The sequence below is a fragment of the Apodemus sylvaticus genome, chromosome 19 (genome assembly GCF_947179515.1).
Source record: "Apodemus sylvaticus chromosome 19, mApoSyl1.1, whole genome shotgun sequence".
In the NCBI taxonomy this organism is placed as follows: domain Eukaryota; kingdom Metazoa; phylum Chordata; class Mammalia; order Rodentia; family Muridae; genus Apodemus; species Apodemus sylvaticus.
In genome coordinates this window covers 3,042,499-3,063,126 of record NC_067490.1, presented here as the reverse complement: position 1 = coordinate 3,063,126, position 20,628 = coordinate 3,042,499, and the positions used below count along the sequence as shown (strand labels likewise).

The 20,628-nt window shown below is 54.0% G+C and overlaps 1 protein-coding gene across 40 annotated transcripts in view; it reads right to left on the bottom strand.

Annotated features, from left to right (window-relative positions):
• Tnxb (tenascin XB) overlaps nucleotides 1–20,628 on the bottom strand; it is a 62,698-nt gene that overhangs the window by 5,628 nt on the left and 36,442 nt on the right. For 5 of the 40 annotated variants that reach the window (XM_052164339.1, XM_052164335.1, XM_052164336.1 and 2 more), the window contains 12 exons: nucleotides 20,225–20,548; nucleotides 19,148–19,474; nucleotides 17,455–17,751; nucleotides 16,765–17,091; nucleotides 11,723–12,049; nucleotides 11,108–11,431; nucleotides 6,549–6,875; nucleotides 5,871–6,197; nucleotides 3,659–3,985; nucleotides 2,981–3,307; nucleotides 876–1,163; nucleotides 300–578 (listed from right to left, as the gene is read on the bottom strand). In XM_052164339.1, the coding sequence (XP_052020299.1) occupies nucleotides 300–578; nucleotides 876–1,163; nucleotides 2,981–3,307; nucleotides 3,659–3,985; nucleotides 5,871–6,197; nucleotides 6,549–6,875; nucleotides 11,108–11,431; nucleotides 11,723–12,049; nucleotides 16,765–17,091; nucleotides 17,455–17,751; nucleotides 19,148–19,474; nucleotides 20,225–20,548 (3,801 nt within the window). The remainder of the gene's footprint in view (nucleotides 1–299; nucleotides 579–875; nucleotides 1,164–2,980; nucleotides 3,308–3,658; nucleotides 3,986–5,870; nucleotides 6,198–6,548; nucleotides 6,876–11,107; nucleotides 11,432–11,722; nucleotides 12,050–16,764; nucleotides 17,092–17,454; nucleotides 17,752–19,147; nucleotides 19,475–20,224; nucleotides 20,549–20,628) is intronic. The other 35 variants (XM_052164338.1, XM_052164348.1, XM_052164362.1 and 32 more) reach the window with 35 other exon arrangements.

Here is a 20,628-nt window from a genome sequence, read left to right as displayed (position 1 = left end):
GGGGGCTACTTGTCACGCAGGTGAGGAGGTCATGCAGGTCAGGCAGCCATGTGGCTGGCAAGGACCGGGCCTGGTCTTTGAACCCAGGTTAGCCAAGTCTAAAAGCTGTTTTCCCTTGGCAGTCATCAAGAAAGGAAGGAAACCGTGTGAATAAAAATGCCAATGTCCTGCCCAGCCCAAAAGCAGAGATTTCGCCTTTGCTGAAAAGACATTTAGTCTCAGACTGAAGACATAATCAGTCCCTGGGAGGCCCTGGGTCTGGGAGCTGTACAGGGGGTGGGGGTAGGGCCCGGGCTCACCTGTGGTGCCCTCCACAGAGACAGGGCCCAGCCGTTTGCGGCCTAGAAGGCCAAAGAGCAGGAACTTGTATTTCCTGTTGGGCTCCAGGCTGGGGATGGTGACCTCTCGTAGGTCTGCGGCTACAGGCACCACCTGGAGCTGACCGCCCCTGTCCTTGTACTGGACTAAGAAAGAGTCGAAGTCACCCTCAGGAACAGCCCAGGAGAGACCAACGGAGGTTTGAGTCACGTCTGTCACGGTGAGCTCCCCAAGACGAGGAAGGAGCTTTGTGTCGGAGACTGGAGAGGAGAGGAGGCTTCTTAGAGTAGACAGTTGGAGGGGTAACGGGGCTCTGGATTGGTGGTCTGGAGGGGGTAACCGGGCAGGGCTAGGGAAGAAAATAGCTTCCAGCACAGGAGGCAAGTGTGCCTTCCTCGATCTGAAGACAGCGTGGAGAAGGACCAGAGGGAAGGGACGAGTTTGGGTAGATCCGACAAAGAGACCGGTCACCAAACGCCAAGGTTTGGGACGTGGGACACTGAAACTGGAAACTCCAACAGTTGCCACCAGGGGCGCTGCTGCGGGCCCTCACTCACCAGTCTTTGCTTCTGTGGAGACAGGGCCATGGCGCTTCCCACCCTGGAGTCCAAAGAGTAGAAACTTGTACTTGCGGGCCGGCTCCAAGCCGGAGACGGTGACCTCACCCAGGTCTCCGCTCACAGGCACCGTCTGGGGCTGCCCCTGTGCGTCCTTGTACTGGACCAGGAAGGAGTCGAAGGGGCCCCGGGCCACAGTCCAGGACAGGTGCACGGTACTGGACGTCACTTCTTCCGCAGCCAGCTCTCCCAGGCGGGGCTCTAGGGGGCGCTCTGTGCTCAGGGAGGCTGCAGGGGAGCAAAGAAGGCTGAGGAACGCAGGCAGAGCCAGCCGAGGGGACCAGGCAGCCCTCAGGCTGCAAAACAGCTTCCTAGGCGGCTGCTGAATCTCCACCCAACCGTAGCTCCAGCCCCAGGCAGCACATACACAAGAGCCCCTCCCCGCTGTGTTTAGCACAGTGGTTCTCAACCTGTGGGTCGCGACCCCTGCCCAAGTCTCTGGACAATTAAATCTCCAAAATATGTTTGACTTTAAAATTCAGACCTCCAAAAATATTTACATTATGATCCATAACAGTAGCAAAAATTAGCCAGGTGGTGGTAGCCCATGCCTTAAATCCCAGCACTCAGGAGGCAGAGGCAGGAGGATCTCTGTGAGTTCAAGGTTAGCCTGGTCTACAAAGAGAAAGCGTTCCAGGACAGCTAGAGCAACACAGAAAACCCTGTCTCAAAAACAAAAACAAACAAACAAAACAGACAAGCCAAAAAAAAAAAAAAAAACCCAACCAAACAAAACCAAAGAAGTAAAAAACAGTAGCAAAAACAAATTATAGTTGGGATGACTGGGACATGAAGGATCACAAAGGGGCTGGAGAGATGGCTCAGTGGTTCAGAGCACTGGCTGCTCTCCCAGAGGTCCTGAGTTCAATTCTGAGCCACATGGTGGCTCACAACCGTCTCTAATGGGGTCTGATGTCCTCTTCCAGCATGCCAGCATACAATGCAATTAGAGCCCTTGCATTAAATAAATAAATAAATAAATTCTTTTTTTTTTCCCAAGACAGGGTTTCTCTGTGTAGCCCTGGCTGTCCTGGAACTCACTCTGTAGACCAGGCTGGCCTGGAACTCAGAAATCTAACTGCCTCTGCCTCCCAGAGTGCTGGGATTATAGGCGTGCGCCACCACCACCCGGTTATAAGTAAATTCTTTATTTTATTTATTCATTTATTTATTTATTTATTTATTTATTTATTTATTTATTGGGTTTTTAGATTTGGTTTTTTCGAGTCAGGGTTTCTCTGTATAGCCCTGGCTGTCCTGGAACTCACTCTGTAGACCAGGCTGGCCTCGAACTCAGAAATCCCAGAGTGCTGGGATTATAGGCGTGTGCCATCACCGCCTGGCTTATAAGTAAATTCTTAAAGCAAAGTTTAAAGGGTCTCAGCATCAGGAAAAATGAGAATCAGGGGCTGAGCAGACGTCACCATGAAAGCCCCTCTGCTGCAGGAGCTGCCACTGAAGTAAAAAAAAAATGCTTTTTAAAAATCCACATAGGAGGCTGGAGAGATGGCTCAGTGGTAGAGAACACTGATTGCTCTTCAAAGGTCCTGAGTTCAAATCCGAGCAACCATATGGTGGCTCACAACCATCTGCAATGAGATCTGATGCCCTCTTCTGGTGTCTGAAGACAGCTACAGACAGCTACAGTGTACTCATACATAAAATAAATAAACAAATCTTTTTTTAAAAAAAACCCACATAGTGCAGTCAGAGGCAGATTCAGACCAGGTAGTCCAAATATGGAGCATTTTATGAGTCACCAGGTCACCAGAGAGGCAGCCAGGGTTGAAGAGATGTGGGGCTGATGGTACTCTGCAGTGAGGAGGAGGGGGCTGTGGGGAAGGACAGGCCACAAGCACACACAGCTCTGAGGACAGCTGCACGGACCCTCACTCTAGCCTGGGTGAGGGGATCGGAAGCTCAGCACTTGAGGCCAGAGGCACAGCATGGAAGAACGGGAGAGGGGAGGAGAGGGCAGACAGGAAGGAGGGAAACCGGGCTGGAGAAGAAGGGAAGAGCGAACAGAGAGGCCAGTTCACACTCACCGGTCACGCCCACGGTGGACACGGGGCCCACGCGACGGCCCCCGTGGACCCCATACAGGTTCATCTTGTACTTGCGCCCAGGATCCAGGTCTCTCACGATGGCCTCCCTCTCCTGGCCTCCGACACGCACTAGCTGGGGCCGCCCATCACTGTCCTTGTACTGCACAGTGAAGGAGTCAAAGTCTCCCTGGGGGACGGTCCAGGAGAGGCTCAGGGAGTCTGGGGAGGCTCCTGTCACTGTCAGCTGTCCCAGGAGCGGCTCCTCCTCGGTGGGCTCTGGGGCCTCTGTGCTGGGCTCTGTGGGGCTGGGGGGCTCTTCCTCTGCAGCTGAGAAGGGGACAGAGAGGTGAGCAGGGTCACCCGCAGGTTCCTCAGGCCTTGGGAAGGAGGCAGAAACAGCTACCAGGGCTCCTGGCTCGGTTTAGAGATTCTCCATGAGGAACAGTGTCCCTGTCATCTGACAGCTGTGTAACATGCTCAAGCTCCTGGGTCAGCAAAGGGAACCTGGACAGTTACCAGCCTAGCCACGGACTCGACAGCCCTCCTGCCCAGAGAGACAGGTCGTAGACCTGTGGGTCTGACCAATCCTTGGCCACTATTTCCTAGTCACTAGTCTCCAAAGAACAGCAGGTTCCACTCCTTTATGGACCCCACCCTGGGCTCCCACAGTCCGCTCACCCGTCACCCCCGTGACAGACACGGGGCCCACGCGCTGACCGCTGTGGATGCCGTACAGGTTCATCTTGTACTTGTGGTCTGGCTCCAGGCCGGAGATGGTGACCTGGTCCTCATGCCCTGGCACCCGCACCACCTTGGGCTGCCCATCCCTGTTCTTGTACTGGATCACGAACTGGTCAAACTGTCCCTCGGGGACTGTCCAGGAGAGGCTCAGGGAGTCGGGGGTGGCATCTGTCACGGTCAGCTCTCCTAGTTGTGGCTTCTTCGGAGGGGGCTCAGGAGTTGTGGTGGGCGCCACCTGTGTGGTCGGAGCTTCCTCCTCTGGAGCTGGACACACACACACACACACACACACAGACATACCACATTAGCTCTCCTCTGTTCTCAGAATATAAAGACACATTTATAAACAGTTCCGAGCCACCACAGTCTTCTCTGTTCTTTCCCCACTGCCATTCCTAGCTCCCACCCAGATGTCCACCAATACCCCCATGACCTCTCCTCTCTGTCCGTCCCTTGTCTCATCTGAATGTGCCCCACGTAGCCCCTGCCCTGGGCCCCACGAAGCCCCTGCCCTGGGCCCCACGAAGCCCCTGCCCTGGGCCCCACGAAGCCCCTGCCCTGGGCCCCCTGAACTGGCTCTCCTTGCTGTCCGTCTGCTCTCCTGATGGGCTCAGATCTTTGCCCTGACCATGTTTGGAACCCCCCCTCCCCGAGGCTGAGTCCCATCTGCTGTCACTCTTGCTGTGCACCTCTTGGCTACCTCATTCCTCCCCCCGCCTCTTCTATCCCAGAACCTTGGCCGGGCCGCCATCTCCCTCACCTGGGTTCTGACCAGGGTCCAACCTCCCTGACTTCAGGCTCACTCCACCTCTCCCTCCCTAGCCAGCTGTGCTCCATGCAGAAGCCAAGGCTTGGAATGAGGACTTCTAAGGACACATGCCAGCCTGGAACTGGGTGCCCAGTTCTGGGTGGGATCCCAGATTTCTGAGCTGTCCCCAACTTTCCATCAACCTCTCGAGACCGCCAGGAACCTCAGAGGACATCACACAAAATGTCGGTTTCCCGTGGGCCAGGCTATTTCTAGCCTTCTGCTCTTTGCATAGTGGGGATACTTCATTCTAACCTGTCACCAAGCCAGTGCCTGTTGATCTCAGGGGTCTTATGAGCAGACTGGGTTAGGCGTCCCTATGGGTCCTGCTCTGGCCCCCAGGCTGTCCTTTGCTGTACTTGGTCCTCCTGCCTGTCCCCTTGACTGTGAGACTCATGCTAATGACTGTGAGACTCATGATAACTCATGTGCTTCTTCAAAGCTCTGCCCTGACAGAGACAAGCATCCAGGCCTCTACGCTCTGTCAGGCTTCGTCGGCTGAGAGCCCACACAGCCCCGCTCTGTCTTGTGTAATCATGCCAAGCACAGGACATGGACGACACCCAAGGCCATCTGGTACCACGGTGGCAACCTTAGAATTCTATTTGCACACAGACACACTTGAACATTTGCTATCATATGACCAAACATCCCCATCAGGTAACGAGTTCCTTCTCCTCAAACAATTACGGCCTTGCGGTCCCTCTAGGCGCCTCCCCTCTGATGAAGCTCAGCGACCTCACCGGGTGACCGAGGACCCACCGAGGACTCATTCAGAGTGCAACCCCGCTTCCTACTTTTGCACATCAGCTAACTTAAGCCCAACTTCTCTCTAAACCCCTGAGTGGCCCCAGCTCTACCCTCTCAGAGTGTCACTGCCTTGGAGAGTGCTTGCCTAGGGACAGCCGACACTCAGCCCTTCAGTACCCAGATCAGGGAATGGGTGCATGCAAATAAAAGATGGAAAGATGGAAGGAAGGAAGGAAGGAAGGAGACAAAGGAAGAGGGCTCGCTCATACACGATTCTGTATTCCCACCCCGCCTCCCTGTTTCCTCAGATATCTTCACAGAGACAGCCTCTATGTGAGGAGTGGGACAGCATGTTCCAGGGGACACCTGGCACCTCTGCTGTGGGCTCTGCTGCTTAGGGACTGGGCCGGGAACCAGTAGCTAGTTTCCCAGAATCCTCTTAGAAACAGACGAGCAGGCCCTGGACACACTGCCGGCTTTGAGCCTGACTCACAGAAATATCAGAGGTGCCAGGCGGCTCAGTGCGCCGCACAGGTGTTTCTATGAAGAAGACTGCAAACGGAGCAACTTAGGACCCACTTCCTTACTCACCGGTCACGCCCACGGTGGACACGGGACCCACGCGACGCCCCCCGTGGACCCCATACAGGTTCATCTTGTACTTGCGCCCAGGATCCAGGTCTCTCACGATGGCCTCCCTCTCCTGGCCTCCGACACGCATCAGCTGGGGCCGCCCATCACTGTCCTTGTACTGCACAGTGAAGGAGTCAAAGTCTCCCTGGGGGACGGTCCAGGAGAGGCTCAGGGAGTCTGGGGAGGCTCCTGTCACTGTCAGCTGTCCCAGGAGCGGCTCCTCCTCGGTGGGCTCTGGGGCCTCTGTGCTGGGCTCTGTGGGGCTGGGGGGCTCTTCCTCTGCAGCTGAGAAGGGGACAGAGAGGTGAGCAGGGTCACCCGCAGGTTCCTCAGGCCTTGGGAAGGAGGCAGAAACAGCTACCAGGGCTCCTGGCTCGGTTTAGAGATTCTCCATGAGGAACAGTGTCCCTGTCATCTGACAGCTGTGTAACATGCTCAAGCTCCTGGGTCAGCAAAGGGAACCTGGACAGTTACCAGCCTAGCCACGGACTCGACAGCCCTCCTGCCCAGAGAGACAGGTCGTAGACCTGTGGGTCTGACCAATCCTTGGCCACTATTTCCTAGTCACTAGTCTCCAAAGAACAGCAGGTTCCGCTCCTTTATGGGTCCCACCCTGGGCTCCCACAGTCCGCTCACCCGTCACCCCCGTGACAGACACGGGGCCCACACGCTGACCGCTGTGGATGCCGTACAGGTTCATCTTGTACTTGTGGTCTGGCTCCAGGCCGGAGATGGTGACCTGGTCCTCGTGCCCTGGCACCCGCACCACCTTGGGCTGCCCATCCCCGTTCTTGTACTGGATCACAAACTGGTCAAACTGTCCCTCGGGGACTGTCCAGGAGAGGCTCAGGGAGTCGGGGGTGGCATCTGTCACCGTCAGCTCTCCCAGGAGTGGCTTCTTCGGAGGGGGCTCAGGAGTTGTGGTGGGCGCCACCTGTGTGGTCGGAGCTTCCTCCTCTGGAGCTGGACACACACACAGGAACAAGTTAGGTCTTTCCAGTCCTCAGTTCCCACATAAGGACATTTATAAAATCAAGACTCCGAAGCGCAGAGTTGCACTGGCCGCAGAGACTACGACCTTTCTTTCCTGTGCTTTTGCCCTGGCATCCCTGGCTCTCACCTAGGCCTTTCCTTCTTGCTCCATCCACCGACACCCACACGATTTCTGCCCGGCCCCTGGCACCTGTCGCATGTGAGCGTGTCCCATGAGGCCACAGTGCTGAGCCTCCCTGTGCTGGCTCTCCTCACCATTTCCTCCCTCGCCAGATTCAGAGCTTCGCTCCAAACAGGGTTGGAGCACCTCGTTAGCAATCTGACCCGCCCCTCCCAGACACAGGCCTTCCAGATGAGTTAGCGTTGGAGGGCTCTGGCTGGCAACAACTGGCACTGGGTTCCAGAGCGCCTAGATAGGGTATAGGGTTCATTGTGGAATGGATGAATTGATGCATGGAAATAAAAGTCTAAAGTTGCATCAAAAATAAATATAAATGCAGTGCAGTGGTGGCGCACGCCTTTAATCCCAGCACTTGGGAGGCAGAGGCAAAGCAGGTCTCTGAGTATGAGGCCAGCCTGGTCTACAGAGTGAGTTCTAGGACAGCCTGGGCTACACAGAGAAACCCTCTCTTGAAAACCAAAAGAAAAAAAATTAAGTCAATGAAGTGCGCTAATAGGTGTGCAGTGGCATGCTAGGCTCTTCGCTATCCCTCGAGGGCTGGGTGCACCCGACAAGGACAGTGTCTCTGGAAGGAGTCCTAGGCCAGCGCAAGCTCAGCAACAATTGCAAGGCTGCTGCCTCTGCTGTGGGCCTTTCCCAGCAGCCTGCCCCTCAGGATCCTGACAGGATAGCAGGCTCTGGATACGCTGCTGGGTCTGAGTGTGATTCGTGGAAGTTGGTGTAGTTGTTTTCACCTAACTGAAACATGCCCTCCGGGCCTCTCTCAGGAAACCCCCGAAGCTTACAGGGTTGCAAGGCCTCAGCATGGTTATGGGAGTGTAAGAGTTAGGGAAAGTAGGACATGTCCAGCAGGTGAGGAGGGCATGTCCAGCAGGTGCATACTGCTCAGGGATTCCAGGGAAGCGCCTGTATGGCTGTGACTCATGTTGGAGTTAGGTTTGCAGTGATGAGCTGTCTTCAGTCTGGAGTCACCATATTCCTACATGTGACCCCAATGGGCACGTTGTTTCACTACGCTAGACATGGGTGGAACTGTTTCTTGGGTCTGTTTTCGGTGCCTCATCTACCCTGAATAGATGTTCAGGTCTCCTCAGGAAAGTCAACCATCATAATTGGAAGGCAACCAAGTGAGAAACTTGGCATGTCCAACTTCCTAAATTGGATATGGTTGGTGGATGGGTAATACCAACAAATATAAGCTCGTCTCCAAAACAGCCAACAGACTCGAGGGTAAATTGCAGTTCCTAAAAGTCACATATAGGACAAGACAGTAAGCAAGCTACGGTGTTGCGGTATGACCTCTTCGTAGGCAAAGGTGTGAAACTGAAACTCAGCTGCTTTCTCAGAAAGAACTTGCACACCGAGGGGGAACATAGTAGGGAGTGTAACTCGCACACCGAGGGGGAACATAGTAGGAGTGTAACTCGCACACTGAGGGGGAACATAGTAGGAGTGTAACTCGCACACTGAGGGGGAACATAGTAGGAGTGTAACTCGCACACCGAGGGGGAACATAGTAGGAGTGTAACTCGCACACTGAGGGGGAACATAGTAGGAGTGTAACTTGCACACCGAGGGGGAACATAGAAGGAGTGTAACTTGCACACCGAGAGGGAACATAGTAGGAGTGTAACTCGCACACTGAGGGGGAACATAGTAGGGATGTCTAAGGATGCTCTCTGCCCATTAGTCTCTGGTCTGGGTCAGGGGCAGTAGAGAAAAAGAAGACAAGATGGAGGTATCACTGGCTGTTTCTTTTCTTTTTTTGGCTTTTTTTTTTTCTTTCGAGACAGGGTTTCTCTGTGTAGCCCTGACTGCCCTGGAACTCACTCTGTAGACCAGGCTAGCCTCAAACTCAGAAATACGCCTGCCTCTGCCTCCCAGAGTGCTAGGATTATAGGCGTGCACCACCACCGCCCGGCTCACTAGCTGTTTCTTACAGTGGGCAGGATGCAAGACAGAGAGTGCAGGTTGGGCCCATGATGAAGAGCCCGCCCTAGGATACAAAACCTCGGATGCCCTGGGAGGAACTCAGTTATTAAGGGTGAGGGAAGGGTGGACAACAACAGTTCTTAGGTCTGACCTCTGTGAGTGGTCTGACCGTGAAGAGAGGATGAGCGAATCCATGGATCAGTATGCAGACAGGGCGTTAGTAATGACTGAGTCCAGTCAGCACGTGAACAGCTTGGGAAAGACTTTTAAACTGAAAGCTTCCAACAGCTTCGCTTTGTGTGGCTGTGAAACAGAGGCAGATGGGATTAATCTGAGTGGAGATGGAGAAACAGTATCATGGCAGCCTATCCTTCCTCAAGACAAAGCTTCTTAACCGAAGGCAAAACAGGGAAAATCAATCCCCGATGAAATAGCTCGTGTGAGCCAACAGGGACACTTTGTCCCCATAAATACCAGGGCCTTAGAGGCAACAGAATGGAGAAGGTGTTGCTGGAAGGAGCTGAGAGTAGGAGAAGCCACACTGATACCCAGTTCATCAAGTCAGATAAAAGTGTACTCCCGGGAAAGCTAAGAAAGAGATATGCAGCCTTAATCCCAGGGCTCGAGAAGCAGAGGCAGGTGGATCTCTGTGACTTTGGGGCTGGTCTGATCTATATAGCAAACTCTAGGTCAGCCAGAGCTACACGGAGCTGCAGGGGCTTGCTGGGAACCAGGATGGGACATGGTCTTCATGAGTCAGAGTCCCTGGGAACTCAGAACAGTATGTAAACCACTTTTATAGAACGCAGAAGCAGTTGAGGGGGAGTGAGAGAAAGGCACGGCAGACCAAAGGATCTGTTCTGGTCATGCAAAGGAAAATGTGCCGATATTAGTATGCAGACAATTCCTACGGGAAACATGAACGGAATGCCAAATGCTGCTGCACTAGTGAGCTCCTGATAGGTTTTACTCCCAAGCAGCAGTCTGTAGAAGACAGAAATGATGGGATGGTGCAGATTTAAAAGGTTAAACTCAGGGGCTGGGGAGATGGCTCAGTGGTTAAGAGCACTGACTGCTGTTCCAGAGGTCCTGAGTTCAATTCCCAACAAGCACATGGTGGCTCACAACATCTGTAATGGGATCTGATGCCCTCTTCTGGTGTGTCTGAAGACAGCAGCAATGACAGTGTATTCCCATACATAAAATAAATAAATCTTTAAAAATAAATAAGTAAATCTTAAAAAAACAAAACACAAAAAGCCAAACAACCTTCTCCCCACCAAAAAAACCAACAAAACAAACAAACAAGCAAACAAACAAACAAACAAACAAAAACCCAACCAACCAAGCAACAAACAAATCACATCAGTCCATGCTGCTGATGGCCAGGAGCTTGTGAGAACTGGAGGAGTGCCAACAGCAGGCATGGTAGATTAGAGTACACTTAGAGGCCTGAGTTGGTCCTCCAAGACCATCAAGTGCAAAGAGATAGAGTGGTCTTAAAGCAACGGTATCCTGGGATGAGAAAGCTAGTTAATGGAGGGCGTCTGTGTGCTACAGAAGGCCAGCCAGGACGGTGTACTTCTTCTATCTGTGCCTCTGCACTTAACACACCTCTCTTGATCAATACCATTGAAAGCGATCAGATCTTTTTGTACTGTGTGGCTTTGGCAATGATTCCTTACTAGCACCTCTGCTGCTGGGTTCCCAAGACCAATCTGCGGTCACTCGGATTGGTCAACAACGGACCTTCAGAGCACCCAGGGCTGTCTTTATAGTCCCGCTGCTTGTCATGGGATGGGTCTGGAATCCTGAAGTGTTATTCTGTCCACGTTTATGAAAGTGCTGGGTTACATAGATGACATCATGTGGAGGTCAGTTTTTATGTAATACGCTTGCATTTGGGTCACCCATAGTTTTTGCAAGGAACGCTTCTTACTTCTTATAAGTAATCTACTGATTCAGATGTCAGACTTGTGTGGAATATCTACCAAGCATGCATGTGGTGCACAGACATGTGCAGGAAAAGCACTCACATGAATGAAAGGAATCATGTCATTCCAAACAGACCTATCTGACAGTCACTCACCGGTCACGCCCATGGTAGACACGGGGCCCACGCGACGCCCCCCGTGGACCCCATACAGGTTCATCTTGTACTTGCGCCCAGGATCCAGGTCTCTCACGATGGCCTCCCTCTCCTGGCCTCCGACACGCACTAGCTGGGGCCGCCCATCACTGTCCTTGTACTGCACAGTGAAGGAGTCAAAGTCTCCCTGGGGGACGGTCCAGGAGAGGCTCAGGGAGTCTGGGGAGGCTCCTGTCACTGTCAGCTGTCCCAGGAGTGGCTCCTCCTCGGTGGGCTCTGGGGCCTCGGTGCTGGGCTCTGGGCTGGGGGGCTCTTCCTCTGCAGCTGAGAAGGGGGCAGAGAGGGTGAGGCAGAATCCCTGGCATTTCTCGAGCTCCCATGTCCCTGCTGAGGGGAGCTGGACAGTCACCAACATGGCAAAGGTCTGCATGGCCCTGCTGCCCACGGAGCCTGGCCAGCACCAGGGGAGCACATGCAAGCCACCACAGCTGCAGTCACAGCAGGCTTGTGGTACTGAATAGTCCTTGGCCATGGATCCCTTACCCACTAGTCACCAAAGGACAGTAGGCTCCATTTCCTGCTGGGCCCCACCCAGGGCTCCCACAGTCCGCTCACCCGTCACCCCCGTGACAGACACGGGGCCCACACGCTGACCGCTGTGGATGCCGTACAGGTTCATCTTGTACTTGTGGTCTGGCTCCAGGCTGGAGATGGTGACCTGGTCCTCGTGCCCTGGCACCCGCACCACCTTGGGCTGCCCATCCCCGTTCTTGTACTGGATCACAAACTGGTCAAACTGTCCCTCGGGGACTGTCCAGGAGAGGCTCAGGGAGTCGGGGGTGGCGTCTGTCACCGTCAGCTCCCCCAGGAGTGGCTTCTTCGGAGGGGGCTCAGGAGTTGTGGTGGGCGCCACCTGTGTGGTCGGAGCTTCCTCCTCTGGAGCTGGACACACACACAGGAACAAGTTAGGTCTTTTCAGTCCTCAGTTCCCACATAAGGACATTTATAAAAACAGAGCCTAGTGGGTGTGGCACCACAGACTTTTAACCCCAGCACTAGATAGAAGCAGGCAGATATTTGTGAGTTCAAAGCCAACCTGATCCATGTAATGAGTTTCAGGCCAGGCAGGGCTACAACATGTAGCCGTCCCGAGATGACTCCCCGTGCCGTCTCTGTCCTCACTAACTCTGGTCACTGTCCCTTCTGAATGTGGTCCTGCCTCAACTTAGCTGCCACCAGACTCAGAATGTTCCAGATTTTTGTGACCCCCATCCTGGCCGCCTCATTCACCAGCCCAGGACCCCTGGATGGGCCTCCAACTCCCGCCACCAGCCCTCCCTGCCCTTAGACTTCCTTCCTTCCTTGCACCTTCTTTTGTTTGTTTGTTTTTTGTTTTTGTTTTGTTTTCTTTTGTTTTGTTTTTCCGAGACAAGGTTTCTCTGTATAGCCCTGGCTGTCCTGGAACTCACTCTGTAGACCAAGCTGGCCTGGAACTCAGAAATCTGCCTGCCTCTGCCTCCCAGAGTGCTGGGATTACAGGCGTGCGCCACCACGCCTGCTCCTTGTCCCTTCTTGTGCTCCACCATGTAGCCTAAGCTTTGCAAACACCCATCTTCGATGCCAGATGCCAGCACTCAGCACAGAACCCAGGCTTCCCAAGATATCCCGACTGTGTCTTAAGACTGCCTACACCCCTGAGGCTGTCACACAGAGTCTGCCTACACCCCTGAGGCTGTCACACAGAGTTTGCCTACACCCCTGAGGCTGTCACACAGAGGCTGGCTCCTCCTGGACCATGCTTTTCTAGCCTGCTGCTCTCTCCACAAGTTTGGATGCCCTTTTTCTACAGCCGCCCCAAGCTCATGCCTGTTAGACTTCAGTCTGGGTGGTTCCTGTGAGGAGGCTGGTTGAGGGTGACGCTACCAGGCCCTTTCCCCGGGTTTTCCTATCACACGCTTATGTTTGTTACGACTATAAACCCATCGCTCAGGAGCCTGGTGGTCTTCCAGGCTCGAGGGTCCCCATTAGATGCAGTCTGCACCTGGATCCAGCACCTGTAACTTCATTGATACACTGTATCCCAGCACCTCCTTCACTGTTTCCATGGAGACAGAGCCTCTGTGAGGACTCATGGCTCACTGATTCCCAAGGAGCACCAGCCTCTCTTGTCAGGAGCTGGGCTATTCAAGGCTCAGCTGTGCACTGGCCTCACGGTCAGGATCTCCTGTCCCTCAGATGCCTACTCGTTAAATGATTGGTTCCCAGGGTGATGAGTCGGAAGCAAGACCCCTTAAGAGGTGTGGCCTGGTAGACATTTCCCCAGGTCACTCTGGGTGTGCCGTTGAGAAGCACAGGGAGACTGAGCTTCCTCTTTTTCTCTGGTCTGCTTTGAGGTGTTGCTATTCCATAACCGGTTCTAAAGGAACTGGGGCCAGTCCATCATAAACCCAAGTCAAAGCAAAACTTTTATCAGTTGATTATGCCTGGTACTTATCACCAGAGTGAGGCTGACACCATCTCTTGATAGGAATGCAGACAGCAGACCCTAGACGGACCTGTTACAGCCTGAGCTGCTCCGTGGTGTGACCCAGGCACCAAGAAGTGCTTGCTGGCTAAGAACAAATGCTTCCTGGTAGCTGGGGACAGGGGACAGCTTCTGAGTCCAGGTTGGATGTACCCATGATGGACACCGCGGGGTCAAAGGTCCCAAATGGAGACATACAGGTACATTCTGAACTTGTGACTGGGACTCCAGTTCCCCCCAGTCCTTCTCCTGGCCTCCAGCTTGCACCTCTGGGGCCGCCCATCCCTAGCCTTGTAGATTCAAGGTGGCCGTCCTAGGGAGTCATCACCGGATCCTCCAGGAGTGACTGCTCTGGGGGTTCGATGCAGGGATCTCCTCCTAAGGGTCCTCTGACTCGAGAGAATCGGGACCCCAAAGGACACCCAGTAGCAGAAGCCTTGGGGACTCAGGTAGCTCCACAGTGGCCATCTGGTCACTGGAGGCTGGAGAGGACTGGGCCAGCCTTCCTGTCCTGTCTGATAGTCAGACGCCCTGTTCCCATCCTCAGGAGGCAAGTGGAGCAAGTGTGTCAGGGGCCAAAGCATGGCTGGTTTCCTTTGACCCAACAGCCTCAGTTCTGGGCATTTATCCTAAGAAAATTATTAAAGGCAGGGGAAAGTTACGGCATGGAAGAATTCATAACGAGATTATTCATGACAGCAAAATGTGTCAGGGCCCAAATGACCCACAATGGGAGATTGGTTTTCCTACAGGCCTTTCACCAGAAAGCATCGAGTGACCATTAAAATGGTGATTAGTGCAAACTGTGTGGTCACAAGGTAAATGACTAGAGTCCAACTGGCACCCAGAAAAGTAAGAGACAGCTGCATGGGAGCACAGCCAGCTGTGTGGGAGTATGGCCAGCTGCGTGGGAACACTCAGGCTGTGTGGGAGCACTCAGGCTGTGTGGGAGCACTCAGGCTGTGTGGGAGCACTTAGGCTGTATGGGAGTACGGCCAGCTGCATGGGAACACTCAGGCTGTGTGGGAGCAGTAAGATTGTGTGGGAGCACTCAGGCTGTGTGAGAGCACTCAGGCCGCGTGGGAGCACTCAGGCTGTGTGGGAGCACTCAGGCTGCATGGGAGCACTCAGGCTTCAGACTTAAAGTGTGCAGCTTGAGAATGCAGACAGAGCAGGAGCCTCACTTATAGCTTACACCTCAGTTTCTTTAGGTTTGGTGGTGGTAGTGTGAGTACCAGGAGTGGAGCCCAGAGCCTCCTGGGATAGTCAAGTACTCACAGTTGCTAATGGTGGTTGTTGCTCTAATACTAGACCGAGTTTCTCACTTGCTGGTTTTCAAGCTTTGTACATCCTGCCATGTCCCTCACACTACAAAATTACAGGCTTGAAAAGAGATTGTTGAATCGTAACATCAGTAAGTGGGAGGGGGATGGGAACGGACAGTGAGGGAGGGACATGGGGCGGGGATATGGGAAAGCAGGGGGCATGGGTCCCTTATGGGCACTCCTCTTGCTGGGGGGCTGAGAACAGCCATTATGAGGAATGACAAGAGTTAAAGAGACAGGAAACTGAGAACTAACAGTTTACCTCCAGCTGCAAGCCCTAGCTTTCCCCAGTTCTCCCCACGCCCCCCAAGCCTCAGTCTGCTGAGGGCAGAGGGAGAAAGCGGACCTGCCAAGCTAGGGCTGGCCGTGAGATGAGTCCTCTGCCTAGATGGTCAGCAGGCACGGAGACCCACAGGCTGCCCGCTCTGCGGCTGCGCGGCTGACCTGCCCCACACAGAGGTCCGAGGATGGGCCTGTCCACCTCTGGTCTGCCCTGGAGATCCCCGGCAAGCAGGCCATGTGACTAAGGCCCGGGGACCCAAGTGCGTGTGTAGTTTGTTTCCTCGCTGCTCAGGGACCAGCGAATTTAATTTTCTCATAATTAGAAATGAACCGCGTTGCCAGGGTGACAGGAAGACAGATGGGGTGCTAAGGAAGAGACGCTGCATTTTTCTGTTTTTCTGTGATTATAAAAGGAATGCGTGGATGGGAAGGAAACGCTTGCCATGCTGGAACATTAACACGGTGCAGAACAGACGAAACCAGAAAAAGGCAGCCCAGCAGTGCCCAGAACAACACCGCGATCTGTCTCACAAAGCACCGCCGTGGGCGGGGCCGGCGCTGTGGGGCGGGCTTGCTCGCTTCTGCCACATGGGTTCCCTGCCATGGCGCACTTTGCGGCTGGTTGTGATTAGCACCCTTACAGGACTGTCGGCCTGCGGTCCCCCTTCTCTTCCTCCTCTTGCTTTTTACTTTTGACTCACACTTTCAGAAGGGCAGGCCCACTATGGTGGGGAGGAGAGCGTGGGGAGGAGGGTAGGGAGAAGGGTGGGGAGGAGGGTGTGGTGGAGCAGAGCAGTTCACATCAAGGTGGCCAGGGAGGAGAGAAAAGAAATCCAGGAGGGTCCTGGCCAAGAGACAGGTCCAAGAAAATGTCCCCAGCGAGCTACTCTCCCCTGCCCAGTGCCAGTCCTACCACCCATTAGCACCTAACAATGCCACAGAGCACAGGTCTATCAAGGTACTGAAGTGGTGTGTGTGTGTGTGTGTGTGTGTGAACACATACATGCCTGCGTATCTGTATGTGTGTGAGTGTGCATGTGTGTGTACATATGTGTGTGAGTATTGCCATGGGTGTGCATGTGTGTGTACACATGCGTGTATTTGCATGTGTGTGAGTGTGCATGTGTGTACATATGTGTATGAGTGAGGGTATGGGTGTGCATGTATGTGTGAGAGAGAGTGTGTTTGTGTGTATGTATGTGACTATCTGTGTATGCATGTCTGTGTGCGTGTATGAGTGTGTGCAATGCGTGTGTAACCGCACATGTGTGCATATATGTGAGTGTGCATGTGTGTGTACATGTGTGTGTGAGTGTGGGCATGGGTGTGCATGTGTGTCTGTGTGTATGTGATTGTATGTGCATGTGTGTCTGTGTTCACAACAGAGTGAGGCAGAGGCAGCCAGGGAACAAAGGTCAAGGCTATGAAGGGGAATTCAGTCTTAGCCTTGTGGATTGGGAAAACACAGAGAAGGTTACCACACACCCTGAGGAAGGAGACACGCTAAAGCCCCAGTTCACACTCACCGGTCATGCCCACGGTGGACACGGGGCCCACACGACGTCCTCCGTGGACCCCATACAGGTTCATCTTGTACTTGCGCCCAGGATCCAGGTCTCTCACGATGGCCTCCCTCTCCTGGCCTCCGACACGCACTAGCTGGGGCCGCCCATCACTGTCCTTGTACTGCACAGTGAAGGAGTCAAAGTCTCCCTGGGGGACGGTCCAGGAGAGGCTCAGGGAGTCTGGGGAGGCTCCTGTCACTGTCAGCTGTCCCAGGAGTGGCTCCTCCTCAGTGGGCTCTGGGGCCTCGGTGCTGGGCTCTGTGGGGCTGGGGGGCTCTTCCTCTGCAGCTGAGAAGGGGACAGAGAGGTGAGCAGGGTCACCCGCAGGTGTCCTTGGCTTGTGAGGGGGAAGAAGGAGAAACTATGGCTACCAGGGAGGTCCCCCTCTCAGGGTCTGATGTCCCTGGTCCTCTGACAGCTGGCCAACATGCCCAAGCTCCTAGGTTAGCTGAGGGAACCTGGACAGTGCTGGCACAGGGAAGGCCTGATGTCCCCACAGAGAAGAAAGGCCAGCTCTAGGGAAGGGCACTCAGGCCACAGCCTCAGCCACAGCAGGGCTCGGGGATTAGCCAGTCCCAGGCCATGGAGCCCTACTCAGAGCTGATGGCACCCTCTAGTGGACCCCACCCTGGGCTCCCACAGTCCGCTCACCTGTCACCCCCGTGACAGACATGGGGCCCACACGCTGACCGCTGTGGATGCCGTACAGGTTCATCTTGTACTTGTGGTCTGGCTCCAGGCCGGAGATGGTGACCTGGTCCTCGTGCCCTGGCACCCGCACCACCTTGGGCTGCCCATCCCCGTTCTTGTACTGGATCACGAACTGGTCAAACTGTCCCTCGGGAACTGTCCAGGAGAGGCTCAGGGAGTAGGGTGTGGCGTCTGTCACGGTCAGCTCCCCCAGGCGGGGTTTCAGGGAAGGGGCATCAATTGGTTCTTCTCTGGGGTCTGGGGAAGACATAAAACAAAATTTTTGCTGTTTGTGGAAGGAGTTCCTAAGTCCCAGCTGTCTTAGATATGGGTCAGAAGGAGGCTGAATCTAGGCCTGGCCAAGCTCTGCTCCTGTTTACAATCACCAAAGCGTCTCCATGGTCCTCTTGGGAAATCGGACAGGTCAGGCCACCTTCTGGCTCAAGGCCTTGGCATATCGTAGCTCACACTTCCTTTAACCTGTTTTATTTTTATTTAGTTAGTTATTGTTTTTGTTTGGTTTTGGTTTTGTTTTTTTCGAGACAGGGTTTCTCTGTAGCCCTGGCTATCCTAGAACTCACTCTGTAGACCAGGCTGGCCTTGAACTCAGAAATCTACCTGCCTCTGCCACCCAAGTGCTGTGATTAAAGGCGTGCACCACCACTGCCTGACTTTTATTTTTATTTTTAAAGACTGGGTATTTAGCTAAGGTAGTCTTGAGCTGAAGAGATACAGAGTAGGCTCAACTCCTGATCCTCCTGCCTCTCTCTGACATCCAAGGGCAAGGATTGCGGGTGTGTGTCACCGTGCCTGGCCAGATCCAAAGCTTCTTTTGGGGGTGTCAAAAAAGTAAAGTCCTGAAATTAGACCGTGAAGGTCCATGTGAGGTAAGTATGCAAGCGCAGTGGTGCACTTCACACACGTTACTTCTATGGCATCTAAGTTGGGTCAAAATACAACTGTTAATGAAGAACTTTCCTTTGGCGGGGGCGGGGTGGTGGTGGTGGTGGTGGAGGAGGAGAGCAGGACACAGGCCAGTGAGTACCTGATTGAAGCAGTCACGGACCCACGGGCCTATTATATCCTCTGTTTTATATATCCTCTGAACTTAAAAAAACAAAAAAACAAAAAAACCCCCAAAAAACAAAAAAACTTCTTATTAGATTTACTCTTTTTGTTTTATGTGAGTGTTTCCTCTGCCTGTCTGTGCACCATATGTGCTTGGCACCCTTGGAGGCCAGAAGAGGGCGTCAGATCCCCTAGAACTGGAGTTCCAGCTGTTTGTGAGCCACCCACCGCCCGCATGATGCTAAGAACTGAACCCGGAGCCTCTGCACCACTGAGCCGTCTCTTTAGCCCCAACCTCTGGAATCTTAAACAATTATTTGAGGATGGGGTTTGCTGATATTCCATGGAATTTGTTTTCTCTAGAGTCCCCATGGGAAAGCACAGTCTAAAACCTGCTTCAGGGCTCAGCAGTGCCCCCAGGCCTGACCTTTTCCTAAAAGGCCGTCTCAGCCCAGCCCCAGATTCCATCTGACCTTAGGCACTGGAGGTCAGGGATGAGTTACAGTCTGAGGAGTCTTGGAGTCCTAAGTCTCTGCTGTACAAAATATTGAAAGCTCTACTTGCCTGAGAAGGCACACACACTCACCGGTCACGCCCACGGTGGACACAGGACCCACGCGACGTCCCCCGTGGACCCCATACAGGTTCATCTTGTACTTGCGCCCAGGATCCAGGTCTTTCACGATGGCCTCCCTCTCCTGGCCTCCGACACGCACTAGCTGAGGCCGCCCATCACTGTCCTTGTACTGCACAGTGAAGGAGTCAAAGTCTCCCTGGGGGACGGTCCAGGAGAGGCTCAGGGAGTCTGGGGAGGCTCCTGTCACTGTCAGCTGTCCCAGGAGCGGCTCCTCCTCGGTGGGCTCTGGGGCCTCTGTGCTGGGCTCTGTGGGGCTGGGGGGCTCTTCCTCTGCAGCTGAGAAGGGGGCAGAGAGGTGAGCAGGGTCCCTGAGTACTGAGAAGGAGAAAGCCACTAAGGCTACCAGATGGGTCCTAATGTCATTTTTGAGAAGCCCTCTTGGAGGCTGGTGGCCCTATTTAGCTCTTGCTTTGGGAGGTGACCTGATGCAGCCTGAGCAGCTACCAGAATAGCAAAGACTTCTGTGGAACCTGCCCGGGGGATAGGCCCAGCACAGGAGGGACACAGGCTGCAGACTCAGCTATAGCAGTGCTGCTACTGACTGAACTGGCTGGTTGTGTGTCAACTTGACACAGGCTGGAGTTATCACAGAGAGAGGAGCTTCAGTTGGGGAAGTGCCTCCATGAGACCCAGCTGTAAGTATTTTCTCAATTAGTGATCAAGGGGGGAGGGCCCCTTGTGGGTGGTGCCATCCCTGGGCTGGTGTCCTGGGTTCTATAAGAAAGCAAGCTGAGCAAGCCAGTAAGGAACATCCCTCCATGGCCTCTGCATCAGCTCCTGCTCCCTGACCTGCTTGAGTTCCAGTCCTGACGTCCTTTGGTGATGAACAGCAGTGTGGAAGTGTAAGCTGAGTAAACCCTTTTCTCCCCAACTTGCTTCTTAGTCATGATGTTTGTGCAGGAATAGAAACCCTGACTAAGAAACTGACCAATTCAATCACTATTGACAATCAATTCCAGTTCATCTAACCTGAAAGTCACTCCCCAGTGAGTCACCCACCTCGTGAGGATCCCACAGTCCGCTCACCCGTCACCCCCGTGACAGACACGGGGCCCACACGCTGACCGCTGTGGATGCCGTACAGGTTCATCTTGTACTTGTGGTCTGGCTCCAGGCCGGAGATGGTGACCTGGTCCTCGTGCCCTGGCACCCGCACCACCTTGGGCTGCCCATCCCCGTTCTTGTACTGGATCACAAACTGGTCAAACTGTCCCTCGGGGACTGTCCAGGAGAGGCTCAGGGAGTCGGGGGTGGCGTCTGTCACGGTAAGCTCCCCCAGTTGTGGCTTGGGCTCAGGAGTCATGGTGGGTGGTTCTGTAGACTCCTCCTCCTCTTCTTCCTCCCATGGCTCTGAACATGGAAAGAGAACATCATCATGGAGACATTGCCACCCTCTGGTCCTCTGCAGCTGTTTACAACATCACTGTTTT